The sequence below is a fragment of the Pseudorca crassidens genome, chromosome 3 (assembly GCF_039906515.1).
Source record: "Pseudorca crassidens isolate mPseCra1 chromosome 3, mPseCra1.hap1, whole genome shotgun sequence".
NCBI classification, from domain to species: domain Eukaryota; kingdom Metazoa; phylum Chordata; class Mammalia; order Artiodactyla; family Delphinidae; genus Pseudorca; species Pseudorca crassidens.
The window spans coordinates 162829341-162850676 of NC_090298.1; the positions used below are offsets into that span (position 1 = coordinate 162829341).

General features: G+C 57.6%; 1 protein-coding gene across 8 annotated transcripts; it reads right to left on the minus strand.

Annotated features, from left to right (window-relative positions):
* Positions 1–1101: 1101 nt before the first annotated feature.
* HOOK2 (hook microtubule tethering protein 2) lies at positions 1102–21297 on the minus strand. 8 transcript variants are annotated; one of them, XM_067733448.1, is made up of 22 exons: positions 12182–14513; positions 11576–11661; positions 11434–11506; positions 10431–10481; positions 10209–10341; positions 10047–10114; positions 9482–9544; positions 9078–9158; positions 8821–8981; positions 8596–8736; positions 7151–7352; positions 6749–6859; positions 5986–6073; positions 5533–5602; positions 4691–4828; positions 4510–4597; positions 4277–4311; positions 2231–2313; positions 2048–2151; positions 1771–1881; positions 1631–1702; positions 1102–1542 (listed from the first exon to the last, which is right to left on the minus strand). In XM_067733448.1, exons 1-22 carry the CDS (start codon positions 12224–12226, stop codon positions 1393–1395), a joined length of 2154 nt encoding a protein of 717 aa, XP_067589549.1. In that variant the 5' UTR covers positions 12227–14513; the 3' UTR covers positions 1102–1392. The 8 variants fall into 8 exon arrangements, with proteins under 8 accessions (XP_067589549.1, XP_067589547.1, XP_067589542.1 ...); XM_067733446.1 differs by lacking the exons at positions 11434–11506; positions 12182–14513 and adding an exon at positions 20369–21290; XM_067733441.1 differs by having other exon boundaries at positions 1631–1705; positions 4277–4597; positions 8821–9011; positions 12182–14519.
* Between the last annotated feature and the right edge of the window lie 39 nt (positions 21298–21336).

Consider the following 21336-nt stretch of genomic DNA (forward strand, 5'->3'; position numbering starts at 1 on the left):
CTTAGAACACTCTGTGGCTCCCACTTCACTTAGAATGAAAGCTAAAGTAATCCACACACCCTACAAGGCCCTGGACAGTCTGCCTGGTCTTGACTCTCTCCACTCTTCCCCTCACTCACTCCACTCCAGCCACACTGGCCTCCTCACTGTTCCTCTAACCCACCGAGCAAGGTCTCGTCCCAGGGCCTTTACACGTGCTATTCCCTCTGCCTGGATCACTCTTCCCCAGATACCTACATGGTCCCTCCCTCACCTCCTGCAGGTCTCTGCTTAAATTATGTCACTTCAGGGCTTCCCTGGTGGCACAGTGGTTGAGAGTCCGCCTGCCGATGCAGGGGACGCGGGTTCGTGCCCCGGCCCGGGAGGATCCCACGTGCCGCAGAGCGGCTGGGCCCATGAGCCATGGCTGCTGAGCCTGCGCGTGAGGAGACTGTGCTCCGCAACGGGAGAGGCCGCAGCGTTGAGAGGCCCGCGTACCGCAAAAAATAAAAAATTCTGTCACTTCCTTGGTGAGGCCTCATTTCCTGGCCTTTTATTAAAAATCACCACCTGGGCTTCCCTGGTGGCGCAGTGGTTGAGAGTCCGCCTGCCAATGCAGGGGACACGGGTTCGTGCCCCGGTCCAGGAAGATCCCACGTGCCGCGGAGCGCCTGGGCCCGTGAGCCATGGCCGCTGAGCCTGCGCGTCCGGAGCCTGTGCTCCGCAACGGGAGAGGCCACAACGGTGAGAGGCCCACGTACCGCAAAGAAAAAAAAAAAAATCACCACCTCCCAAATCCACCTCCTGCATCCCCATGACTTTTGTCTGCTTTATTTTTCTCTGTAGCACTTCTCACATCAAATATTTTATCTATTTTGTTTATTATCTGTCTCCATTGGAATTGACAGCTTCCTGAGGTAGGGATTTTTGTCTGAAGCTTCTTCAAAACCCACCACACACACATACAGTTACACAGATACAAACATGATTCAAACTTCCTACGGGGTGCTATCGGTCACTCACACTTTAGTAAGAACACAAGCTAGGATTTTCTTAAAAGCAGTGACCTGAGCCCCTGGCCTACCTTCTCTCCCTCCCCTCAGAGCCCAGAGTCCAGCCAGGTCAGATTGAAAGTCTTTATTATCTTTCTTCTCAAATATAAAATCACTCTCTCCCCTGGCAGCTCACTAAAATCAAGAATAAGAATCACATTGCTAAAAAGAATAGGCCCATTCCTGCCTCCCGCCTCATCCTGCACTCTCGTCCCACCTGGGAGAGAAAAGGGCAGAGATTATGACTTCAAGGCTCTCAAGCAACTGGCTGAGGCATAATGCTGGGCCCCATGTGAGTCAGGGGAATCCAGGGTGGATTAAGCCCTGATTGGCTGGACAGGTGGCAGGATCCTGAGATCCATCAATGCTTGTCAGTGGGGCGCATGTTCAGGGGTGCTAGGCGTCCCAGGGGTCCGCGGCGAGCATTGGTGGCCAGCCGCTGCTGTGCCAGGAATGACTGGGCATGGGCAGGTGCCCGCTCTTCCCCGGCTCGCTGCTGCAGAGCCATGCCCTGGAGGGAGGGGCATAGTTGGGGTCAGGTGAGCCCACAGGACCGCCATGCCCACCCAATACTTCAGCCATGGCAACGGTGCACTCACCATATTATACCAGGCACTGATGAGCAGCTTTTCTTCCTGCTCTCGCTGACTTCGACTCTTCTCAAAGTCCATCTGCTAAGGAGGCAATAGTCAAGGACCTGGATATGCTGAGGACAGTGAGAAGGGACAAGGACACCCACCTCCAGGTGCCGGATGCGGACATCCCGCTCTCGAAGCTGTGTCCTCAGGGTGTGGAGTTCCGGAGGAGCCCCCCCAGGTGGCCGCTGCTTGGGTTCCAGGGTCTGTATGACCTAGGGGTTGGGGAAGACACAGCCAGGGTGACCTTGGCCTCACAGGCCGTGGTGTAAAAGTCTGTGACATGATTAGATATGACAGGTGTGGGGTCAGGAGGCATGAACCAATGGGAGGCAGCAGCCTCGGCAGAAGGCGTGTAGGGCACCCAGCGCCCGTCCTCACTGTGCGCGCCTTGTCCACGTAGCGGCGGTACCGCTCCTCCATGGCCCGCAAGTCCGCGTCCTTCTTCTGCAGGTTGTGCTGCAGCTCCTCGATACGCCGGGCTGCTGGGGGAACAGGTGGCCCCTCAGCTCTGTGCCAAGCTTGGGGCTCCCTGCACCCAGCCGGCCACCCAGTCCCACTCACTGCTGCTATCGGCAGGGGGCTCTAGCTCCTCGATGTACTCGCGCTTCCGCTGCAGCTCCAGATCTGCCTCATGCAGCTTCTGCCTGCGGGCAGGGGACCGGCAGCAGTAGGCTGAGCTCTGGGCCCATTTCTTTTCTCCTAGTGGTGGCCACAGCCTTCCCAGCCAGCCAGAAGTGTCCCTGCAGACCTTTCTGCCTGACCCCAAGCCTGGGGGTTATGTGCGCTGGCCCCACCATCTCCTCAGCCATCAGAGTCCCAACCCTCTACACCCCTCATCAGGTGGGCCCTGGACCAGCCCTCCCATTTGTCCACTTCTCCCCATTCCACAGCCCACTCGCTGGTCCAGGCACCATCATCCCTTGCCAGCCCCCTCTACTCTCAACCCCTCAGTTCCATTCTCTACCCAGCAGCCAGGTATCTTTCTGGAATGCAAATCTCTTATAAAACAAAAGGAAATATGGGACTTCCCTGGTGGCACAGTGGTTAAGAGTCTGCCTGCCAATGAAGGGGACACGGGTTCGAGTCCTGGTCCGGGAAGATCCCACATGCTGTGGAGTAACTAAGCCCGTGCGCCACAACTACTGAGCCTGTGCTCTAGAGCCCACGAGCCACAACTACTGAGCCCGTGCTCCATGACAAGAGAAGCCACCGCAATGAGAAGCCCACGCACTGCAACAAAGAGTAGCCCCCACTTGCTGCAACTAGAGGAAGCCCGCGTGCAGCAACAAAGACCCAACGCAGCCAAAAATAAATTAAAACTTTTAAACATTTTTAAAACAGGAAAGGAAATGCAAGCTAATAATTGACAGTTCTGCCACCTGTGGCAAAACCCCAAAGATTCCTGTAGGTGAGACTATTATCATGTGTCGGACATGGAACATGGTGTAACATCTAATAGTGAACCTCTGGCTATGTCTACTAAAATTACAAAGGCATGTACCCTGGGAGCCACCCATTGCATTTTTGTGTATATTTGCACACAAGCAAAATGATGCCTATACAAGGTTTACTTTGTTACATTGCTTGAAATTGCAAATACCTAGAAAGAATGAGTTAAACACATTACAATATTACAAAAAATGCTATAGGCCAGACCTTCTGGACCAGAATTCTACAGGAGAATTAAGCCCTAATGCCTCCAGGTATCCATCCTCTGTAAGGAAATAACTTTCTGTGTTCCAGGTCGGCCTTAGCTTCATTGCATCCTTGGCAGAACTGAGAAAATAGTCACGAAAATAATTTTCTGTAAGGCCTAGTTCCCCTATGGAACCCCAGTTGACAAAGGCTGCTATATGTGAAAAAAAAAATAAGAAGGACTCCTTTATTTATTCTTAAGGAGAAATTTCTCCAGTTAACTTGTTAAGTAGGGAAAGCAAAGTGCACATATTACACTACTTTTTGCGTAAATAAGGAATGATAGTAAAAATCTATATTCATATTCATTTGGATCTGCTTTAAAAATTCTGGAAGGATTTCCATAATAAACTAATAGAAATGAGGGTGGAATGGGGTGGAAACTGAGTCAATGAGGGAGCACTCAGAGGTATACCCTTTATTTCTGTATAGCTCGGTATACATTTTGGTTTTTAAACTATAAATGTGATAGCCATTTAAAATAGTTTCTTTCTTTCTTTTTTTTTTTAATAGTTCCTTTTTTGGGAATTCCCTGGCAGTCCAGGGGTTAGGACTCGGAGCTTTCACTGATGTGGGCCCGGGTTCAATCCCCGGTTGGGGAACTAAGATGCCACAAGCCACACAGTGTGGCCAAAAATGAAAAACACAAAAAAACAACTTTCCTTTTTAACAATGCAAAAGTAAAAGGTGACTATTACTTCGTCACACAACCTTGTTGCAATTTCCTCTGTGGCACCCCATTGTTCCCCCAAAACATTCCACATGCCTTCCCTTAGTCTATAAGGCCCCACTTGAGCTGACCCGTCAGACTCCCTTTCCTCATCAAGAACTCCCCATCGACACCGGATCCACCTCCCACACCTTTGCCCCAGCCTTTCCCCCCACGAAGAGTACCCCCACTCTGGGACTCACAGATGCTCCTCCAGCTTCCTCTTCAGCAGGGTTGACTGGAGGAGAGAAGAGGCACTGGGTGAGTGAGGGCTCCAGAGGTCCCAACCTCTTTCCAGACTGAGGGTAGGGGGTGCCACCCTGGGCTCAAGGTACTTACAATGGACTTCACGGGGCATCGGGCAGCAGGGGGAAGAGAGAGAAGGGTTATTGGGGGACACAAAGGAGGGCCAGGCAGGGAGGAGGTGGGCACTCACATCTTCAGTCTTGCCCCCCTGCTCCTGCAGGGCCTTCTGCAGGTCCTCCACCTGGGCCCGCAGCTCCGACAGCTGCTGCTGGTTCAGCCTGCAGGGTTGGGGGGCCCACTTAGTGCCTGCGCCCGCCCTCAGCCCCCCTCCAAGCGTGTGAGAGGCCCCCCTCCGCCAGGTGGGTCCTCACCGGTGCTGCATCTCCAGGCCGTGGCGCGCGCGGTTGGCCTCCTCCAGGTGGCGCTGCAGCTCCTCCTGCCGTTCCCGGTCGGCCGCCTCCTGCTGGCACAGGCGCTTGTTCTCCAGCTGAAGCTGTAGGAGTGTCTCCCTGCGGACCGGGAAGGAGTGAGCAGTGCGGGAGATGGGTCACCACTCAGGCCTACCAAGGCTCCAGCAGGGAAACTGGGCAGACGCGGCCAGGAGAGGGATAGAGCCCTGGGGGAAGAGCCCAGCCAGACCCTGGGGTAGGGTTAGAGTACAGGGGACAGCGCCTAGGCATGGGTGGGCGGAGCGCCGGTGGGGCTGGGGGGCAAAGTGGGCGGAGCCATGAGCTGGGTCTAGGGGTGGCGCCAGGGAAGGGTGGGGCTACAGGAGAGGGTTAGAACACTGAGATGCGGCTGCCGGTAAAGTAAGACACTGAAAAGTGAAAAGCTGGGGTGGGAGTTCTTACGGGCAGCGCACAGGGCAGTGAACCTAACAGGGAATATACTGAGGACAGGGCTGTATCCTGGGGGCAGAACCCAATGTGGGCAGGGCTGGAGCAAAGGATTTTTGCCTGGGGGATGGAGACAGATGGGTTGGATCTAATTTGTGCACTCAGGACGGATCCTGAAGAGGTGAGGCACCAATAGGGGTAGAGCCCTGGCCAGGTAAGAGCAGAATTAGGAGTGAGTGGGCCTAGAAGCCCGGCTAGGACTTGGGAACCAAGTTGAGCAGGCCTGGCTAGTGGTAAATACCTGTACTGGGGACGGGGCTGAGGGTGGGCACTGGCAGGCCCCAGTGGGGCCAGAGCTCTGAGTGACCCCAGGATACCTGAGCTCCGCAGGTAGGATCTCGGCTGCTAAGTTTTCCACAGCCGGTGAGGTGGGATCCAGTGAAGGGTCTGGAGAATGTGTGAAAAGTCTTCAGGTGGCTGCACAGTTTCTGTCCCCATCCCTAGGATCCTCTTTCCGAGAAGCATCTTTGGGGGTTCAACTTCGGCCAAAAGCCTGACTTGACCCAAACCCCACCCCTGGCATGACAAGGAGCCATGATCCTTGGCCTGGGTTTGCCTTTGCCCCACCCAGAGCCCCGATACACAGTCCCTGCTTTCTGTCAGCCCATGTCACCTCTTTCCACTCTAGCCTCCCTCCAATGTGGCCTAGCTCTGCCCCCAACCTAGACAAGCCCTGGGACACTGCCTTTTCTGCCTGCCCTAACAGCACACCAGACCAGGTAAGGCCAGGCCAGCCATCTCCCAGGCCCTGGGATGGGCCTCCAACTCACCGGCTTGGGTCAGCCCGCGAGGCTGCAACTGGGCGCAGCGCAGCTCCTCATTGGCCTCCCGCAGGGAGTCCCGTTCTGCCAGCAGCCGCTGGAGGGACGGGATGCAACAGGCCACTTGAGGCTGGATCGGTCTCCTAGGATAGGGGTCCCCAACCCCTGGGCCGCAGACCGGTACCGGTCCGCGGCCTGTTAGGAACAGGGCCACACAGCAGGAGGTGAGTGATGGGCAAGAAAGTGAAGTTTCGTCTGCCACTCCCTATAGCTCCCCATTGCTCGCATTACTGCCCCCAACCCCCAGTCCGTGGAAAAAATGTCTTCCACGAAACCGGTCCCTGGTGCCAAAAAGGTTGGGCACTTCTGGGCTTCCCTGATGGCGCAGTGGTTAAGAATCCAGGGTACACAGGTTGGAGCCCTGGTACGGGAAGATCCCACATGCTGCGGAGCAACCAAGCACGTGAGATACAACTACTGAGCCCACGTGCCACAACTACTGAAGTCCGTGCGCCTAGAGCCTGTGCTCTGCAACAGGAAAAGCCACCTCAGTGAGAAGCCCACGCACCGCAATGAAGAGTAGCCCCCCCCACCGCAACTAGAGAAAGCCCGCGTGCAGCAACGAAGACCCAACGCAGCCAAAACATAAATAAATAAAAATAATAAAGTTCCCTTAAAAAAAATCTTATAAAGGTTGGGGACTGCTGTCCTAGGGAATGGGCTCTGCCACGATGGTCAGGGTGGGGCTTGGGTGGAGGGACCTCAGCCTCACCTCCTTCTCCTTTGACACCAACTCATACTTTTCTTCCAGATTGCGGCACTCGAATAGCCATTTCTCGGCCTTCATGGCCTCCTCCTGCCGCTGGCCCTGCAATTCCTGAACCTAAACAGAGGAGAGGGGAGAGGACAGCAGGGTGGGAAGGAGGGGCAGGGACTGAGTACAAGGTGAAAGGGCGGAGCCAGAGGGACCAGCTGAGGGAACTTGGAGGAGGCTTAAGGGGTGGAGCTTACAAGCCTAGGGAGGAGCTGGCTGGCCTAAAGGGTGTGGCCTCTATATAAAAATGGGAGCAGACGCTGGGTGGAAGGACTTAGCACCACGCTGAGGGTGAGCTAAAGTCAGCGGCCGGCCAAGAGAAGCCCCCACCCCAGTCCAGGTCCAGGCCCCCGCCCGTACCTGCCGCCGCTGCGCCTCTAGCTGGGCGCGCAGGGAGCCGGCCCGGCGCAGCTCTTCCTCCAGCTGCCGCGTGCGCTCTGCGTGGCCGGCGTTGCGCTCCTCCAGCTGCCGCACCTGCCGCCGCAGCTCCCGCAGCTCGCCCAGGCGGCGCCGGCAGCTGCTCAGCGTGGCCTCCAGCTGCCCTGCGCGCTCTGACGACTGCCTGCGGGCGGGGGCAATGGGAAGAGGAGGCGGGTCTGAGGTCAAGGGTTCAGCCTGGATGCGAGGCCCTCAGGGCAGGGGAAGGTGTCAGGTCAGCCTTGGGGCATTTGGGTTCAAGGTGATGGGTCATGAGGGTCAGGGGTCAGCGGGGCCTGGTGGCGTTGGGGGAATCATTAGGGAGCATAAAGGGAGCCCTAAACATCAATGGTTAGCCCAGGGTCAAAATCAGAATCTGGGGGACACAAAAATGACTGTGGGGTTACAGGGGGAATGATGGGGCCCAGAGGTTCTGAGGAGCCCCCATGGACACTTTGGGGTCATGATGTATCTATGGGCCTAACAAGGGTATTGTGGGTGCAGGGGCCGTGGTGGGGTCATGGGGGATCTTTGAGGCAGAGCACTGTGGGGCTCTTGAAGGTATGGTAGGGGCTCATTAGGCACTTTAACATTACAGGAATGCCATGGGGGTCACAGGGGAGCCCTTTGAGGCAACAGAAGGCACAGTGAGGTTGAGGGGTGGGTGCTATGGGGGCCTACCAAGCACTTTGTGCTTGCAGGGATGCTGTGGAGTCATAAGAAGGTACAGTCATGTGATGGGGGGACAGAGGGGTCACCAGGGGCAAAGTTATTGCATTGTGGGGTCCTGAAGGGCACCATGGGATGCTGGGGCATGATGGGTCCCAGAATGGTGCAGTGGGGTCTGGGGAGCATTATGACCCCCTAGGCTTGCTGGGGTCACAGGGATCCTATAAGGCAGCGGTCCCCAAACTTTCTGGCACCAGGGACCGGTTTCATGGAAGACAATATTTCCACGGACCGGCGGGGGGTAGAGGGATAGTTCAGGCAGTAATGCGAGTGATGGAGAGTGATGGAGAGTGGTGGGGAGCGATGGGGAGCGGCAGATGAAGCTTCACTCTCTCGCCCTCTGCTCACCTACTGCTGTGTGGCCCAGTTCCTAACAGGCTGCGGACCGGAACCAGTCCGCGGCCCAGGGGTTTGTGACCCCTGCTCTAAGGTATGTGGGATACAATGTGGGATAACAGGGGGACACTGTGGGGTCCTGGGGGGCACCATGGATCCAGGGAGTTTGGTGTTGTCCAGAGGACAAGGTGGATTCCAGGATAGTGCGGTGGAGTCAACAGGGCACTGTGGGTGCCCACTAGGAATTTGGGGGTTACAGAGGTCCTATGGCATCAGAGGGGCACTCTGGCAATGGGGGTGTGTGGTGGGGACCTGCCACTCACCGAAGTTCATCCATTTCATCCTTCAGGGCCTGTGCCTCCTGGGCCAGGCTGGTCAGCTCCTGGTTCCGCTGCTGCAGCTCGGCGACCTCCCGTTCCAGCTCAGCACAGCGCACGCGCTCGTCCTCCCTGCCGCTCTCCAGCCTGGGGGTGGGGGAAGCACCACATGAAGGGACTGTGCCTGCCCCAGTCCCCTGGCCTGCTGGCCCTGTCCCCAAATGACCATACCTGAAGTTCTCTTCCTGCAGCTGCTCCAGCTGGGACTGCAGCAGTAGCAGCTTCTTGGAGGTGAGGCCGGTGGCACCCTCACCCTCGGACCGGCCCACCCGCTCCCTCAGCACCTCATTTTCCTGAACCAGGCTCTGCTTCTCCTCTGACAGTAGTACCAGCTGTGGGCAGGGCATACAGACGAGCCGGAGCTGGGAGAGGGGCTATGCGGGCGGCCCTGCCCTGGGAGAACCTGTGGACCCCCACCTCGGCCCCACCTGCCGCTCCAGGTCCAGACAGCGCTGCCGCAGCTCGTCACCCTCGTCAGCCTCCTCACTCAGGAAGTAGTACCTGCGGGACTGATGAGAGGAGTTGAGGGGGGAGGGTGGGGAGAAACAAGAAACTCAGGGATCCAGGGGAGGAAAATGGGGAAACGGAGGATGGGATCTTCAGGGACAGAGAGGAGGGAGCCAAGAAACCCTCAAGATCTAAGAAGAGAGGGCTGGGACCTGAGGGGACTGGAGAAAAGGCAATTCAGGAACCCTGGGGACCTGGCAAGGGAAGAGGATAGGACCCTGGAGGATGGGAGTGGTTTACAGGCTTAAGGTCAAGCCCTTGCTCCTTAGGTAGCCCTGAAAATCAGTAATGGGGTCGGACCTTTAACAAGGTCCCCACCCCTTACCTGGCTATCAAAGTTCCCATATGTTTCCGGTGACAGGGAGTCAGAGGTGTCTTTGGTCATGAGCTGGAGGGGGGGGTGCAGTGGGAGGACATTGAGATGAACTGGGCCCTCTGAGGGCAGCCTCCAAGGCTTCTACAATCCAGACTAAGAACTACTCCATCCTCCTGTCCCCAAAGCCAGTCCTCCCCAATAACCCCAGCCCAGAGGCTGCCTCATGTGTCCAGCACGCAGGGAGTCCTGGTCCTTCCCCACTCCCCGGCCACCTGGCCACACTGCGCGCCTTGTGGGATCCTAGTTCTTCAAATAGGGATTGAACCCGGGCCATAGCAGTGAAAGCGCTGAGTCCTAACCACTGGACCACCAGGGAATTCCGAGGCCTGGCCCTTTTAGTGTGCTAGGTTGTGACTTAGAGCTGGGGGGCGCTGGCAGACACATGGGACAGGGAAATGTGGCCAGCTGAGTTCCAGACAGAGCCCAGACCTTACCAGGGCAGAGCCTGTGCCCAGCTGCCTTGGAGATGTCCCCTCCCCTGAAGCTCCTCGCTACAGTGGGCATACCCACCTACCTCCTGGATGGCTTCCATCACCACATGCTGAACTGATTCCTCTAGCGTCATGATTCTCTGGATGTGCTCTGGGGGTCAAGGTGGGGGAGACTGAGATGGAGGGTGGAAGGGCAAGAAGCGTTTCCTCAGGTCTTCCCCTAGGGACCCCCTAACCTCCCATACCCTGCTTTTTCTCGCAACTGATAGCACAGCCCAGCACCAGCTGAAGCAGCTTGCCAAGCTCTTCTGGGTCGGAGAACTCGCCAATAAGGCTCACATCTGGAAGGTGCTGCTCCAAAATGGGATGCCCCAGGACCTGAGGATGGGAGGAGGAAGGGGTATCAGGGGCTGACGGATCCCCCCTCCTCCCAACCCAACCCCCTAAATCCCTTTACAGTTACTCACATCCTGGGAGTACTCCACCAGGCTCTGTAAGATTGTCTTCAGATTGTTGACCTGGGGAGGGGCAAGGAGTTGTGTCCAGGGTCCCAAATCCCCCCAGAAGGGGCCAAGCAGCCCCCACCCTGAATCTGTCTAGCCCATTCTTTTTTTCTCTGTCTCGCCTCCCAATCCCTTGTCATCTCATCTTGTTTAGCCCCATTCTCTGTCTGTATGTCCCCTCTCCTAGGAGTGACCTGTCTGGCTGCCTGCCCTTCTTACCCACCTGCCCATCTTTTTCACGTGTCCCCAGAATCCAGTCACTTCTCACCACCTGCCCCACTACACTTTGACCCTAGCCATCATCATCTCTCACCTGAATTATTGCACCAGCTTCCACTCTTGCTGCCCACCCCTCCATTTCTCTACAAGCATCCAGAGGGAGCTTTTTAAAGCCCAAGCCAGGTTTGTGTCTTTCCTCTACTAAAATCCTTCCTTGACTTTACACAGCACTTAAAATAGAATCTATCTTCCCTGCTCCAGCCTGCCAGGCCCTTGATGATCTCATCTACCATTCCTGCCCCCTTGCTTTCTGTTCTGACCCCCCTGCCCTTCCTCGATCACACCAAGCTTATTTCCAACTCAGGGCCTTTGCATTTGCTGCTCTCTGTGTCTGGAATGCTATTCCTCCAAATCTTACATGGAGATCAGCCCATCTGGAGTAACCACCCACCCACTCTCAGTTGCTCTCTCTCGTGGCCCAGCTTTTATTGTCTTCATAGAGCTAATTGCCATTGGAAGTCAATGTTAATGTTTGTGTATGCAGGGTTTTGTCTGAGTTATTCCTTGCTGCACACCCAGGCCTGCTTAATAGAAGAATGAAGGAATAAATACATAGTTGGCTGGTCACCATACATCTGTCCCTCTTCCTGTCCAGATCTGTTTGTCCATCACCCAGGACATGTCTAACTGACCCTTCCCTGATCAACTCTTCACCAGTCTGTCCCCCATTCATGAGTCCACCTGTCACCTTCAACCTCCGGTTGGGACCTGGGTCGTCTGAGATGCCCTGGAGCCATGCCTCGTTGAACCAGGAAGGGTCTCTGGGGGTGAGAAGGTGGGATGAGCTGCTGGGGGACCCTTTTGGGACCCTCCCCCTCAGCCCCACTCACATCTGGTTCAGCACATAGGCTACTGCGAGGCCACTGCTCAGTTCCTGGGGGCTGGTACAGGGGGGCGGGACATGGAACGTCTGCAACTGGTGGGGGAGAGGAAAGTGCAACAGGCATTATCAGGGCCTGGGACCACGGAACAAAACCCCTTTTACAGACTTTTCCGGTCAGCAGGACCCTCACGTGCTGGGTGGCGGCTGGCCTGTTGCTTCAGCAAGCCAACTCCGTGGGGGAGTGGCTTCTGCTCACCTGGACGGACCGGAGGGGGCGTGGCCTCATTATACCTCTGCCCAACAAACCCCGCGCGACCAGGCGAGGTCAGACCGCGAGTCACTTGGTCCCCATAGGCACCACGTGACCAGGCCAGCTCACCTGTGCCCTCGCCCCACATGACCCAGCCACCAAGGGGCGTGGCCTCACCTGCTCTTTACACGGAAACCTGCCACTTGACGGGTCAGGTGCTCAGGCCAGAGTGCAACGGCCTGGCAGGCCGACGACCCCTTCCTCCTCCCTGCCCCAGGACGGAAGGGTGCACAGAGCCAAGGTCGGGGCTCCCGGGCGAAAAGAGAGGGCGTACACCTGTCCCTGGCCCCGCCCCCGACCTACCCAGGTGAGCAGAGACCCGCATAGCTCGGCCTTGTCCACGCTCATGGCTCCCGATTGGATTCAACCCCGGCCGCGGAGCCCTGCCACCGCAGCGGCGTCCAGATCAGCCACCAGCGAGCGCCCGCAGCCCCGACCTCCCGCTCGGCCTAGAGCGCCGCCCCGCCCCCTAAGCGCAGGCCCCGCCCTGGACACGTGATCTCCTCCCGGCACCAGCTTAGGGCTTCAGACCCTCCATCTTAGATCCGGGAAGCTTTTGGGCGCCAGCCTGCCGCTAGGGGTCAGTCTGGGCCAGCCTTGCGCATCCCAAGGGTGGCTTCGCCTCCCCTCCTCCCCGAGCTCTTTTTGGGGTAACGGAGACTTCACCGTCGTTCCTTTTCATCGGAGGCGGAGCTGCCCCACCCTGTTGTACAGGCGCATTCTCGTCCCTTCCCTTCGGCTGAAAGAAATTCTGCTGTCTAGCCACATTATGATCAGAGCCTTTGCGCAGGAGAGGGGCAGGTCTTAATATATTCTATGGACTTGGAGGGGGAGCAACACTAAAGGGTTCTTCCCAGTGTAGGTGACTTGATAGTCTTGCCTAGGGGTAGACAAGGGGATTTGGGTTCTAAGTCGACGGCAGGATGGGTCAGACACATGTCCTAGGTAACGGACAGACTTATTTGCCTAGCCTGGATCCGTCCTCCACTGAGCTTTCCCTGCCCTTTCCCCTCCCTGAGCCCCGCGCCTGGGCCCTCCTCCCTCAGAACCCAGGACAGGGCCGCCCTGATCGCCACGGCCTACCCGGGGCGCCCAGACAGCAGGAACGCGGCCTACGGGGAAAAGGATGGGCCCACTCTGAGACCCCGTCTGGGCAGTGAAGGGGGCTTAAAGGAAAAGTGCTAACAATACTAGTTAACAATAAAATCGCAGCCACCATTTATGGGGTGCCCACAAAATGCAGTCTCTCCGCTAAGCGATTTAAATATATAGATGGTTGAAATCTCCACGACTCTAGGTAGCAAGTGCTCTTTAAATTCCCGGTTCGCAGGCGAGGAAACAGAGGTTCTGGGTGGATCCGGCTTTAAGGGAGGGGTTAAAGCACCGGACCTCTGACGCCTGAGTTCCCCGGCAGTCCCTCCCCTGCGGAGCGGGCGAGGTAATGAGCAGTAATTAGAGGTTATTAGCTGTACCCAGAGAGAGGGGCGGACTCTGCTTTGGGGGTGGGTCTAGGTCTGAGGGGCGGGGAGCTGCTCCCTCCAACCCAGAGTCTGGCTTCGGCGACCCTGCCCCCGAATGGGTTGAGCAGGATGACTACAGCTCCCCTCTCCCCCCCGCACTCCTCCGCTCCCCGCACCATCGCAGGAACACAATCACTCTAGCACCAGACTCCAGGTTACAGCCCACTCAGACGCACAAGTGCACGCACGCAGGGGCCTTGGAGGCTTGTCTACACACCCACGTCCCCTTCCGAGTTGTTTTCAGCCTCCATCCCCTGGGAGTAGAGTGGAGTGGGGGGGAGTAGGGAGGAAGGGGACAAGGGCCAACAGTGCCGGCTTCCGGACAAGGCTGCCTTACGGCGGCGGGCGTGAGAACAGCCGCCGCTGATTCCCTTATCCCGCACCCACTAAGGAGAGGGTGCTGCCAGTAAGGGGAAGCGGGGCCCCCCTGCCACCAGGCAGAAGTGGAAGGTGAGCCGGAGCTATGGCTGTTACAAGGAGAGGAGGCTGGGATTATTTGTGAGAGGACCTGGTTGCCCAATGTTGGGAGACATGCTAGGACTGCCAAATATTTGGGAGTGGGGTCCCCAATACTTGCAAAACCCGCAGGGATCTTGATGTTTAGGAGGAATCTAAATATTCGGAGCATGGACTTGAATTGTTTTAACGTTGCCATGATATTATAGGCGTTATAGATGTTCAGGGAGCCAAAAGTCCCCAGATTTAAAGGAAGGTCTGGGTGCCCTCACGTTGGGGGAGGAGTCACAACCCTCCATTTGGGGCGGCAAGGAATCTCATGTTTGGGGGGAAAGGGAGCTCCCTACGTTGGCAGGGAAGAGCAGCAATCCCTATTATGTGACGCAGGGAACCCCACTGTTGGGGGCATCAGTGTGCCTTCAATCCAAAGAGAGGGGTCACAAACCCTCATTTTGAAGCAGGGATCCTTTATTTGGGGGAAGGATTCAAACCCCCCACTTTCGGTGGAGAGAGCCCCCAAGTTTGGGGAATGATCTGGAGGCCTCCATTAAGGACGGGGTGCAGGTCTGGACCAGCAGCCCCCAGCTGGTTTGGGGACCCCACCCCCTCCTCTCTGTTTCCAGGAATAGCTGGGCCCAGCCTGGGCTGTACTGCTGGGAAGCGGGTGACTCAACCCCTCCCTGCGGCCACAGCTGGACCCCCGCCCGCCCCCTCCGGCCTTCACATCTGGGCAGAGACCCAGTCATGAGAGCTGGGATGGAGACCCTAGGTTCACACATTTGGAGATGGTGCCCCTCCCCCACCCCCGGGGCTGACCACAAGCTCAGGGTGGACACCATGCCCCATACCATGAGGGACTCTGGCAGGCTTTCTGCTCTCCAGACACTGACATTCCACCAGGACTCCCATCCTGACCCCCTCCCCGGGTCTGTACATGTCTCTGAGTCCATGTGAAGTGTGTTCACATCTATGTAGGTGTGAGATGGTGGGTCTGTGATTGTGTGTGCACAGGCCTATGTGTTTGCATCTATCTGTGTCTTGGGGCCCTGGGAATTTACCCAACAGGCTATGTGTGTGTGATTTGGTGGTTTTGGGGGGTGCTGTCAGGGGCTTGGGCACATGCTTCTCTTTATGGGACCTTGCTGTGTGTCTATATCCCTAGGTCATTCTTTGTGTGAGAAGTGAATGTATGACAATCAGTACTTCAGTATGGGTTTAGGTTGTGTTTCTGTGACCGTGTCCTACTTCTCTCCATCATGTGTTTTTCTGTGATAGCATGAGCCTGTCATGTTTGTCCTTGGTTTATCCATGTCCCCGAGACAATCTGGTGTCCCTGTGTGTGGCCTTGTGGGTTTGTGTCTGTGACCCTACTTTACTTCATGTGCCCTACTTGTGATGTCTGCGTGACAGCATGACCGTCGCGTGTCCGTCCCCAGCATGTGTCTCTGTGTCTCTACAATCTCCATGTGAGAGGAGTGGCTGTGTGACAACTGGAGTCCTGAGGTCCAAGACTTTTATCTGTGTCTTACTTTGTCTCGATGGTGTGGCTTTATCGGAGTGTCTGTATATGCCACCTATCTGTGTATGAAAATGGCCCTACCACAAACGATGTGTGACAGTGTGACCCTGCCCACATTCGCCGCGGAGCTGGCTGGACTAGTTAATGTTTGTGCCAACGTGTGGCAGGTGTATCCTGTGTCCGTGTGACACTGTGGATCTGAGAGTTTGTGACCTTGCGTGGGGGGGTGTCAAAGTCACACAAGACAGCGTGAGGAGGCGGTGATGTGCTGGGGGGGTGCGCCAAGCGCCCGGAGTCCTGCCACTCTCGGCCCCTCCCGGCGCTGCGGGGGCGCGTGCGTCGTGCGTGACGTGAGGCACGACGGGGGTCGCTGCGTGCGTGGAGCCAGACGCGATCGTGCGTGCGAGCGCGGGGGGATGGGCTAGCTGCGTGCGTGCGTGCGTGGGCGGCCGCGGGGGTTAGGCGCGCGGGGGAGCGCGGGGCACAGCCCCACCCTGGCGGGGACTTTGGGCGCGGGTGAAACCCGGGAGGGGGCTGCCGTTAACCCCTTCCTGCCCGACCTGAAACTTGTGGCCCCTCGATAGAGCGCGCGGGGGCTTCCCCGGCGCGCGGGGACCGTCCCTGACGAGGGAGGAACCCCGCCATCGAGCTGAGAGACCCCTCGGTTACCATGGGAACCGGAGCTTCCCGCGCGGCCGGGCTCGTGCTTCCTCCCCCCTCCCGCTCTTCCTCCAGCTGCGTATTCCACCGACAATGCGCTGCCCGCTCCTGGCCTCCTGGTCTCCGGGGAAGGGGTTGGGGTCAGCGAGGCCCTGGCGTGCGTGACTCAGGCCAGCTTGAGGGTCCCCTGGCCGCAGCCGACCTCGCTCCCCTTCTCCACCCCGTGACTCACCCCTCGCGGCTTTCCCCTTGTGTGACTCAAGCCCTTGGGGAGGGGGCTGCGGACTCTGAGACCCCCCCTCCAGGCAGTGGGGGCTGAGAACCGAGTACTGGGGGCCTAGAGCTTAAGGAGTGGGGCTCTACCTCCGGCGAGGGTCGGTGTCTGGTGTCTTGCCTTAGACATCCCTTGCCAAGGTCACTAGAGCCGTTTCCCCCACCCCTGAATTGGCAGTACCTACCCCCCAACCCTCTGGGAACCCAGCCCCCAGCCCCTCCCCCATAGCCCACAGGAAGTTTTTGCAGAGCCCATCGGCGATGAAACGGTTAAAGCCGTTTTCTTATTCATTTCATCCAGGGGCTCCTTTTGACTCAGAGCAAGCCAGGCGCCCCCTTGAGCCGGGCCTCGTGGGGGCCTGGGTTCATACTCCACCCCACATGTACCATTTTTAGAGAGGGGAGGGAAGGCTATTGGTGAGCTGGCTGGGGGTCTTGGGTAGCATACAGGGTTGGGTTCAAATCCTGCCTCTGCCCTCATTACTCTCTGGGTCTCGGTTTCCCCATCTGAAAATGGGGAATAACTATGACCCACTTATTGTGGCCTTGTGGGATTAAGTGAATAATAGATGGGACGCTTTGTTCCCAGAGCTGGGCAGAGGAGCAGGGAGGGGGCTTGGCCGGTAGAAGGACCCAGGCTCCTCCTGTCTCTCAGGCCTGGGTGTCAGGGTGACCAGCAGAAGCGAGTCCTTGTGGGGCGCGCCATGCCCCACCCAGGCGCTCTGAGGCCATGGGGTTCATCCCGTCCACCCCCTGCCCGGGGCAGGCACCCAGGAAGTGAGAGGCGGGGCAGGAATGAGGCGGAACCTGTTGGGCCCGTTGCCTCCCCACCCCTCACCCTCATTCCGGGGCCCTGGCATGCCCCCCGCCACGTTGCGGCCCCACCCCCACCGCCCTGGACGCCTGGGTCCTGACCCGAAGGTGGCCCAAGGGAGGGGATGTCGGCGGAGACAGCGTCTCGGGAACATCCTGTGGACTGCTGGCTGTGGACTGCTGGCTGGACAGACCGGAGGGTCAGCCCCTCCCCGGGCAGGGCAGAAATCGGCTGGGGGCAGAGTAAACATGGCCCAGGGTGGCCAGACTTGGGGGGGGGTGGCAAGGAGTGTACACATACACAGTCACACACACAACACCCGTGTCACCCTGGCCACAGAGAGACTGCCAACTGGGGACACACTGACAGGGTCAGACACAAATCTGGGCAAGACGGCTGTCAAACACAGACACAGTGACAGGGCAGACTCAAGAGGAAGATTGAAATGCTGCCAAACACACAAAGACACCGACAGGCCAGAAGCATAAAGGCAGGGAGTGAGTGACACAGATAAATCAACTCAGCACACAGGCAAGATGGACACACGGACAGACACAAATACAGAAGGACATTGACATTCTGGTGAGAAGCACACAGCCTGGCAGACAGTGGCATGCTCACAGGCACTCTGAGACAAATGTGACAGGCCAGAAACACACAGGCAGGACGGACACACAGAACTGTGTGTCAGACACAGACGGGCAATACATGCATGTGGATAGACTCAGAGAGAAGGGACAGTCACTTTCAGTGCAGGCTCCCCAAGAGCTGCACTAGAGATGTTCATACACAGTGTCAGATCCTGACACACAAGAAAGCAACACAGGCGCGTGCGCGCGCGCACACACACACACACATACATGAACACACACTAGCAAGATCACCAACTCAAAAAGATACTCAGAGGCAAGAGAGACATACATAAACCTATGGGAGATGGACATATATAAACCTATGGGGAAGGACACATACAGACCATAACAGAATCCCCCCACCTCCCGCCACAGTTGCACACACACTCAGAGATGCTCTGAGAACATCAGAAGTCAGCCTTACAGATACACACTACCTCACCGATGACACACACGTCAGACCCTCCGACAGATTGGGCAGATGTAAGCAGACAGACTGACAGTCACACACATGGTCTAGCCAGACAGTCACACCCAACGCAGAGAAGCATTGACAGGCCACAGTCGGACATTCACTAACACATTGGCACAGAGACACCGTGACAGAACCTGTTGGCTAACACACACACACACACACACACCAGCCACAGAGCCCACATAGACACACACACATAGCTGAGCCACAGACACACACCAGCCACAGACCTCACACAGGCAAGCCACGGACCTCACACACACACACAGACACACAGACACACTAGACACGAATAGGTTAGCCATATGAACTCCAAAACAACCTACATTCATGTACATAGGCCAGCCACATGCAACCTATTTCATAGACCATACACATACTCACACACACACTCCCCCCCCCAACCCCCCCACCCCGCGCCAAAGCAGGCAGGTCCTACACACCCCTGCAGTGTTGGGCCAACACATAGACACATGCCCTGAGAAGACAGGCCTCACACACACTCTCACATGTCCTGACAGGCCAGCCACACACTAACCCACAGCCAACCAGACACACACGTGCCCCTGGACCATGCTGCGGGGCTCTGGGCTTCCCAGCCAGTCTCTACCCCCACCCAGAGATCCTGGTGCTTCCTCTCTCCAACCATCGCCCCCTCCTTCCCGGCCTGCTGTTTGTCACTTCCCCTAGGAGGCCCAGCTCAGCAGCCTCAGTCCCTGGTGGGATGTGGGCCTGTTTTCTCAGCACATCCCCCGTAAATGGGGCACCTGGGATCTCAGCCATGCTCAGGCCCCCCAAGACCTCGCCAGCAGTGGGGGGCACAGAAACAGCTTTGTGGGAAACTCCCCTCATGCCCAGCTGAGTCAGCCTGAGGAGACAGACTCTCCTTCCTGCTTCCAAGAAAACCGAGCAGCTTCCTCTCCAGGAGAGGGGTGAGGGACCCCCCAAACCACAGAGGTGGAGGAGAGAAGTAACTGGAAAGCCAGGGGTTCCTGGGGGAGGGCCTCCGTGATCCTCAGCCTCTTCCTGCCAGCTGCCTGTCCACACCCAGGGGCAGGGACGAGGGAGCCTGGGTGCTATGACTTGCGGGTTCTCGTCCTGGCCTGCCCACTGGCTGACTCACAGGCAGCCCCCAGCCCAGTTTCCTGGTGAGGGCCCTGCCAGCCAGTAGGCCAGGGGGGAGGGGGGTCGCCAGGCTATTTATAAGAAGGAGAAGTCCCTCCTGCCAAGGCCAAAAGCCCCAGAGAGACCCGTAGGTGGAGGGGGGGGGGCGAACTTCCTCCTTATCCAGTCCCCCAGGCCCCGGGCCCCTGGGCATGAGGGAAGCCTGGGCACAGACTCCTCAGCCAGATGCTAGTCTGGAGCCCAGGGCCTGGGCAGTACCCAGATGCTAGTCTGGGCACCCAGGGCAGACGGAGGAGGGGGCTATCCTCACACCTTCCTCACAGGGACGGCCAGCCTTGGCGCCAGTGGGGCGGCATGAGGTGGTGGCACCCAGGCTAGAAGGGTGAAACTGGCAGGGGCTTGGAACCGGCTGTACCAGCTTAGCTGGGCCCCCGCCCTCCCTCACTGGCCCAATCCCCACCCCCTGGTCAAACACCCTGCAGAGAGCATGCTGACCTGCCCCCAAACACACCAGCAGCCCTCTGCCCTGTGCCCAAGCCTGGATAAATGAGACCCTTCATGAAAGGGCCTGCAGAGCTTGGCATACAGTTGGCACTGCATAAATGCCTCTCTGATTGTCATTATCCACATAAAAAGTGGCTAATGCTCTGGAGCCAGACAGCTCAGGTTCTAGGTCAACTCCAGTGCTTATAGCTGTGGGATTTCAGGCAAGTTCCTTACCTTCCTGTGCCTAAGTTTTCTAGTCTGTTAAACGGGGCTACAAATAGCATGCATTTCGCTGGGCTGTTGGAAGCAGGCAATGAATTATTCTATGTAAAACACTTAGAAGAGTGCCTGGCCCATGGTAAGAGCCATTTAAGTGTTAGCTACAAAAATAATAATTATTATTTCTCAGTCTGCTGTCTGCATGACTCTAACCCTGCATCCCTCCCTGCCCTGACCCCCACCCCCCATACATCCACTTTTCCTTGCTGGGTCCTTGGCCTCCATCTCTACCCTTATTGGGCCAGTCTCACCTCTCTCCAGGACTCCCCTGGCATGGGCAGCCTCAGCACTGGTCAGGGCTGACTCACTGTGGCCTCCTGGCCTGTGGGACCTGCAGGTTGGCTTCCTGATATGCTGCCCTCCAGCCAGGCCTGCCCAGCCCCCCGACGTTGCCCGCTGCGCCCCCGCAGGGCCCAGCCAGATGTCAGCTGCAGTTATTAGCATGGGCAGGAGACACAGGCCTGGCAGCTTGCCTGCCAGACTCAGCGGCCACTGGAATCTCCCTTGAGCCTGAGGCGGGGGAGGGGAGCAGTTCAAGCAAGGGAGGAGGAGAGGGGGTACCCAGGGATCACAAGGACCCTCCAAAGATGGGGACACCCCCAGCTTCTCATGGGACCTTCCTCCCCAAAGCCACTGCTCTGCCGGACTTCCCCCAGCCCCCACAGAGCTGTTTCTCTTTTGCCTCTTTCGTTTTCCTTCTCTCCTCCACACTTGGTGAGCTCTGCGCTTGCCCTACAAAGTCTGGCTAGCCCCCCACCCTCAGCCTCTCTCTACCCTCTCTCTGCTCCCAAAAGACAGAGGCCTCACACTCTCTCTGAGTGAGAGAGAGAGAGAGAGACTGAGCTCACCTCTGGTTCTAGTGGCTCACAGCCTATCTGCTTGGAAGTCCCACCTTAAGTCTAACTGGAAGCCTCACCATCTAAACCTTCACCCATTTCTGGGGAAGGGGCTCTGGAGGGGTTCCCTCAGATGAGGGAGACAACTCAGATGAGGGAAAGGATCCCCCTTTTAGGTATTCTGGATGGTGAGGCGACCCGCACACTGAAACAGGAGTAGGGCCCGTCACCCACATGAGTGAAGGTGGGGACACCCCAGCCCCTAGGGATGTATGGGGGGAGGGGCCCCAGACCTCCTGGCAGAAAGTAAGGGCACCCAGCTCGAGGTAGGAGGCAGCCGTGCCAGCCCGCCCAGGCACCGGGGTCGCCTCGAGGCACTGACC

Excerpts from the sequence above, each read along its gene's own strand:
- HOOK2 (XM_067733440.1), bottom strand. The coding sequence starts at position 20,561 with ATGCTAATAACTGCAGCTGACATCTGGCTGGGCCCTGCGGGGGCGCAG. Across the intron at positions 10,115-10,208 it reads CAGTTGCGAGAAAAAGCAGG|AGCACATCCAGAGAATCATG; the intron begins GTATGGGAGGTT and ends CTTGACCCCCAG. Across the intron at positions 2,314-4,276 it reads AGGAAGCTGGAGGAGCATCT|GCAGAAGCTGCATGAGGCAG; the intron begins GTGAGTCCCAGA and ends CCCTGCCCGCAG.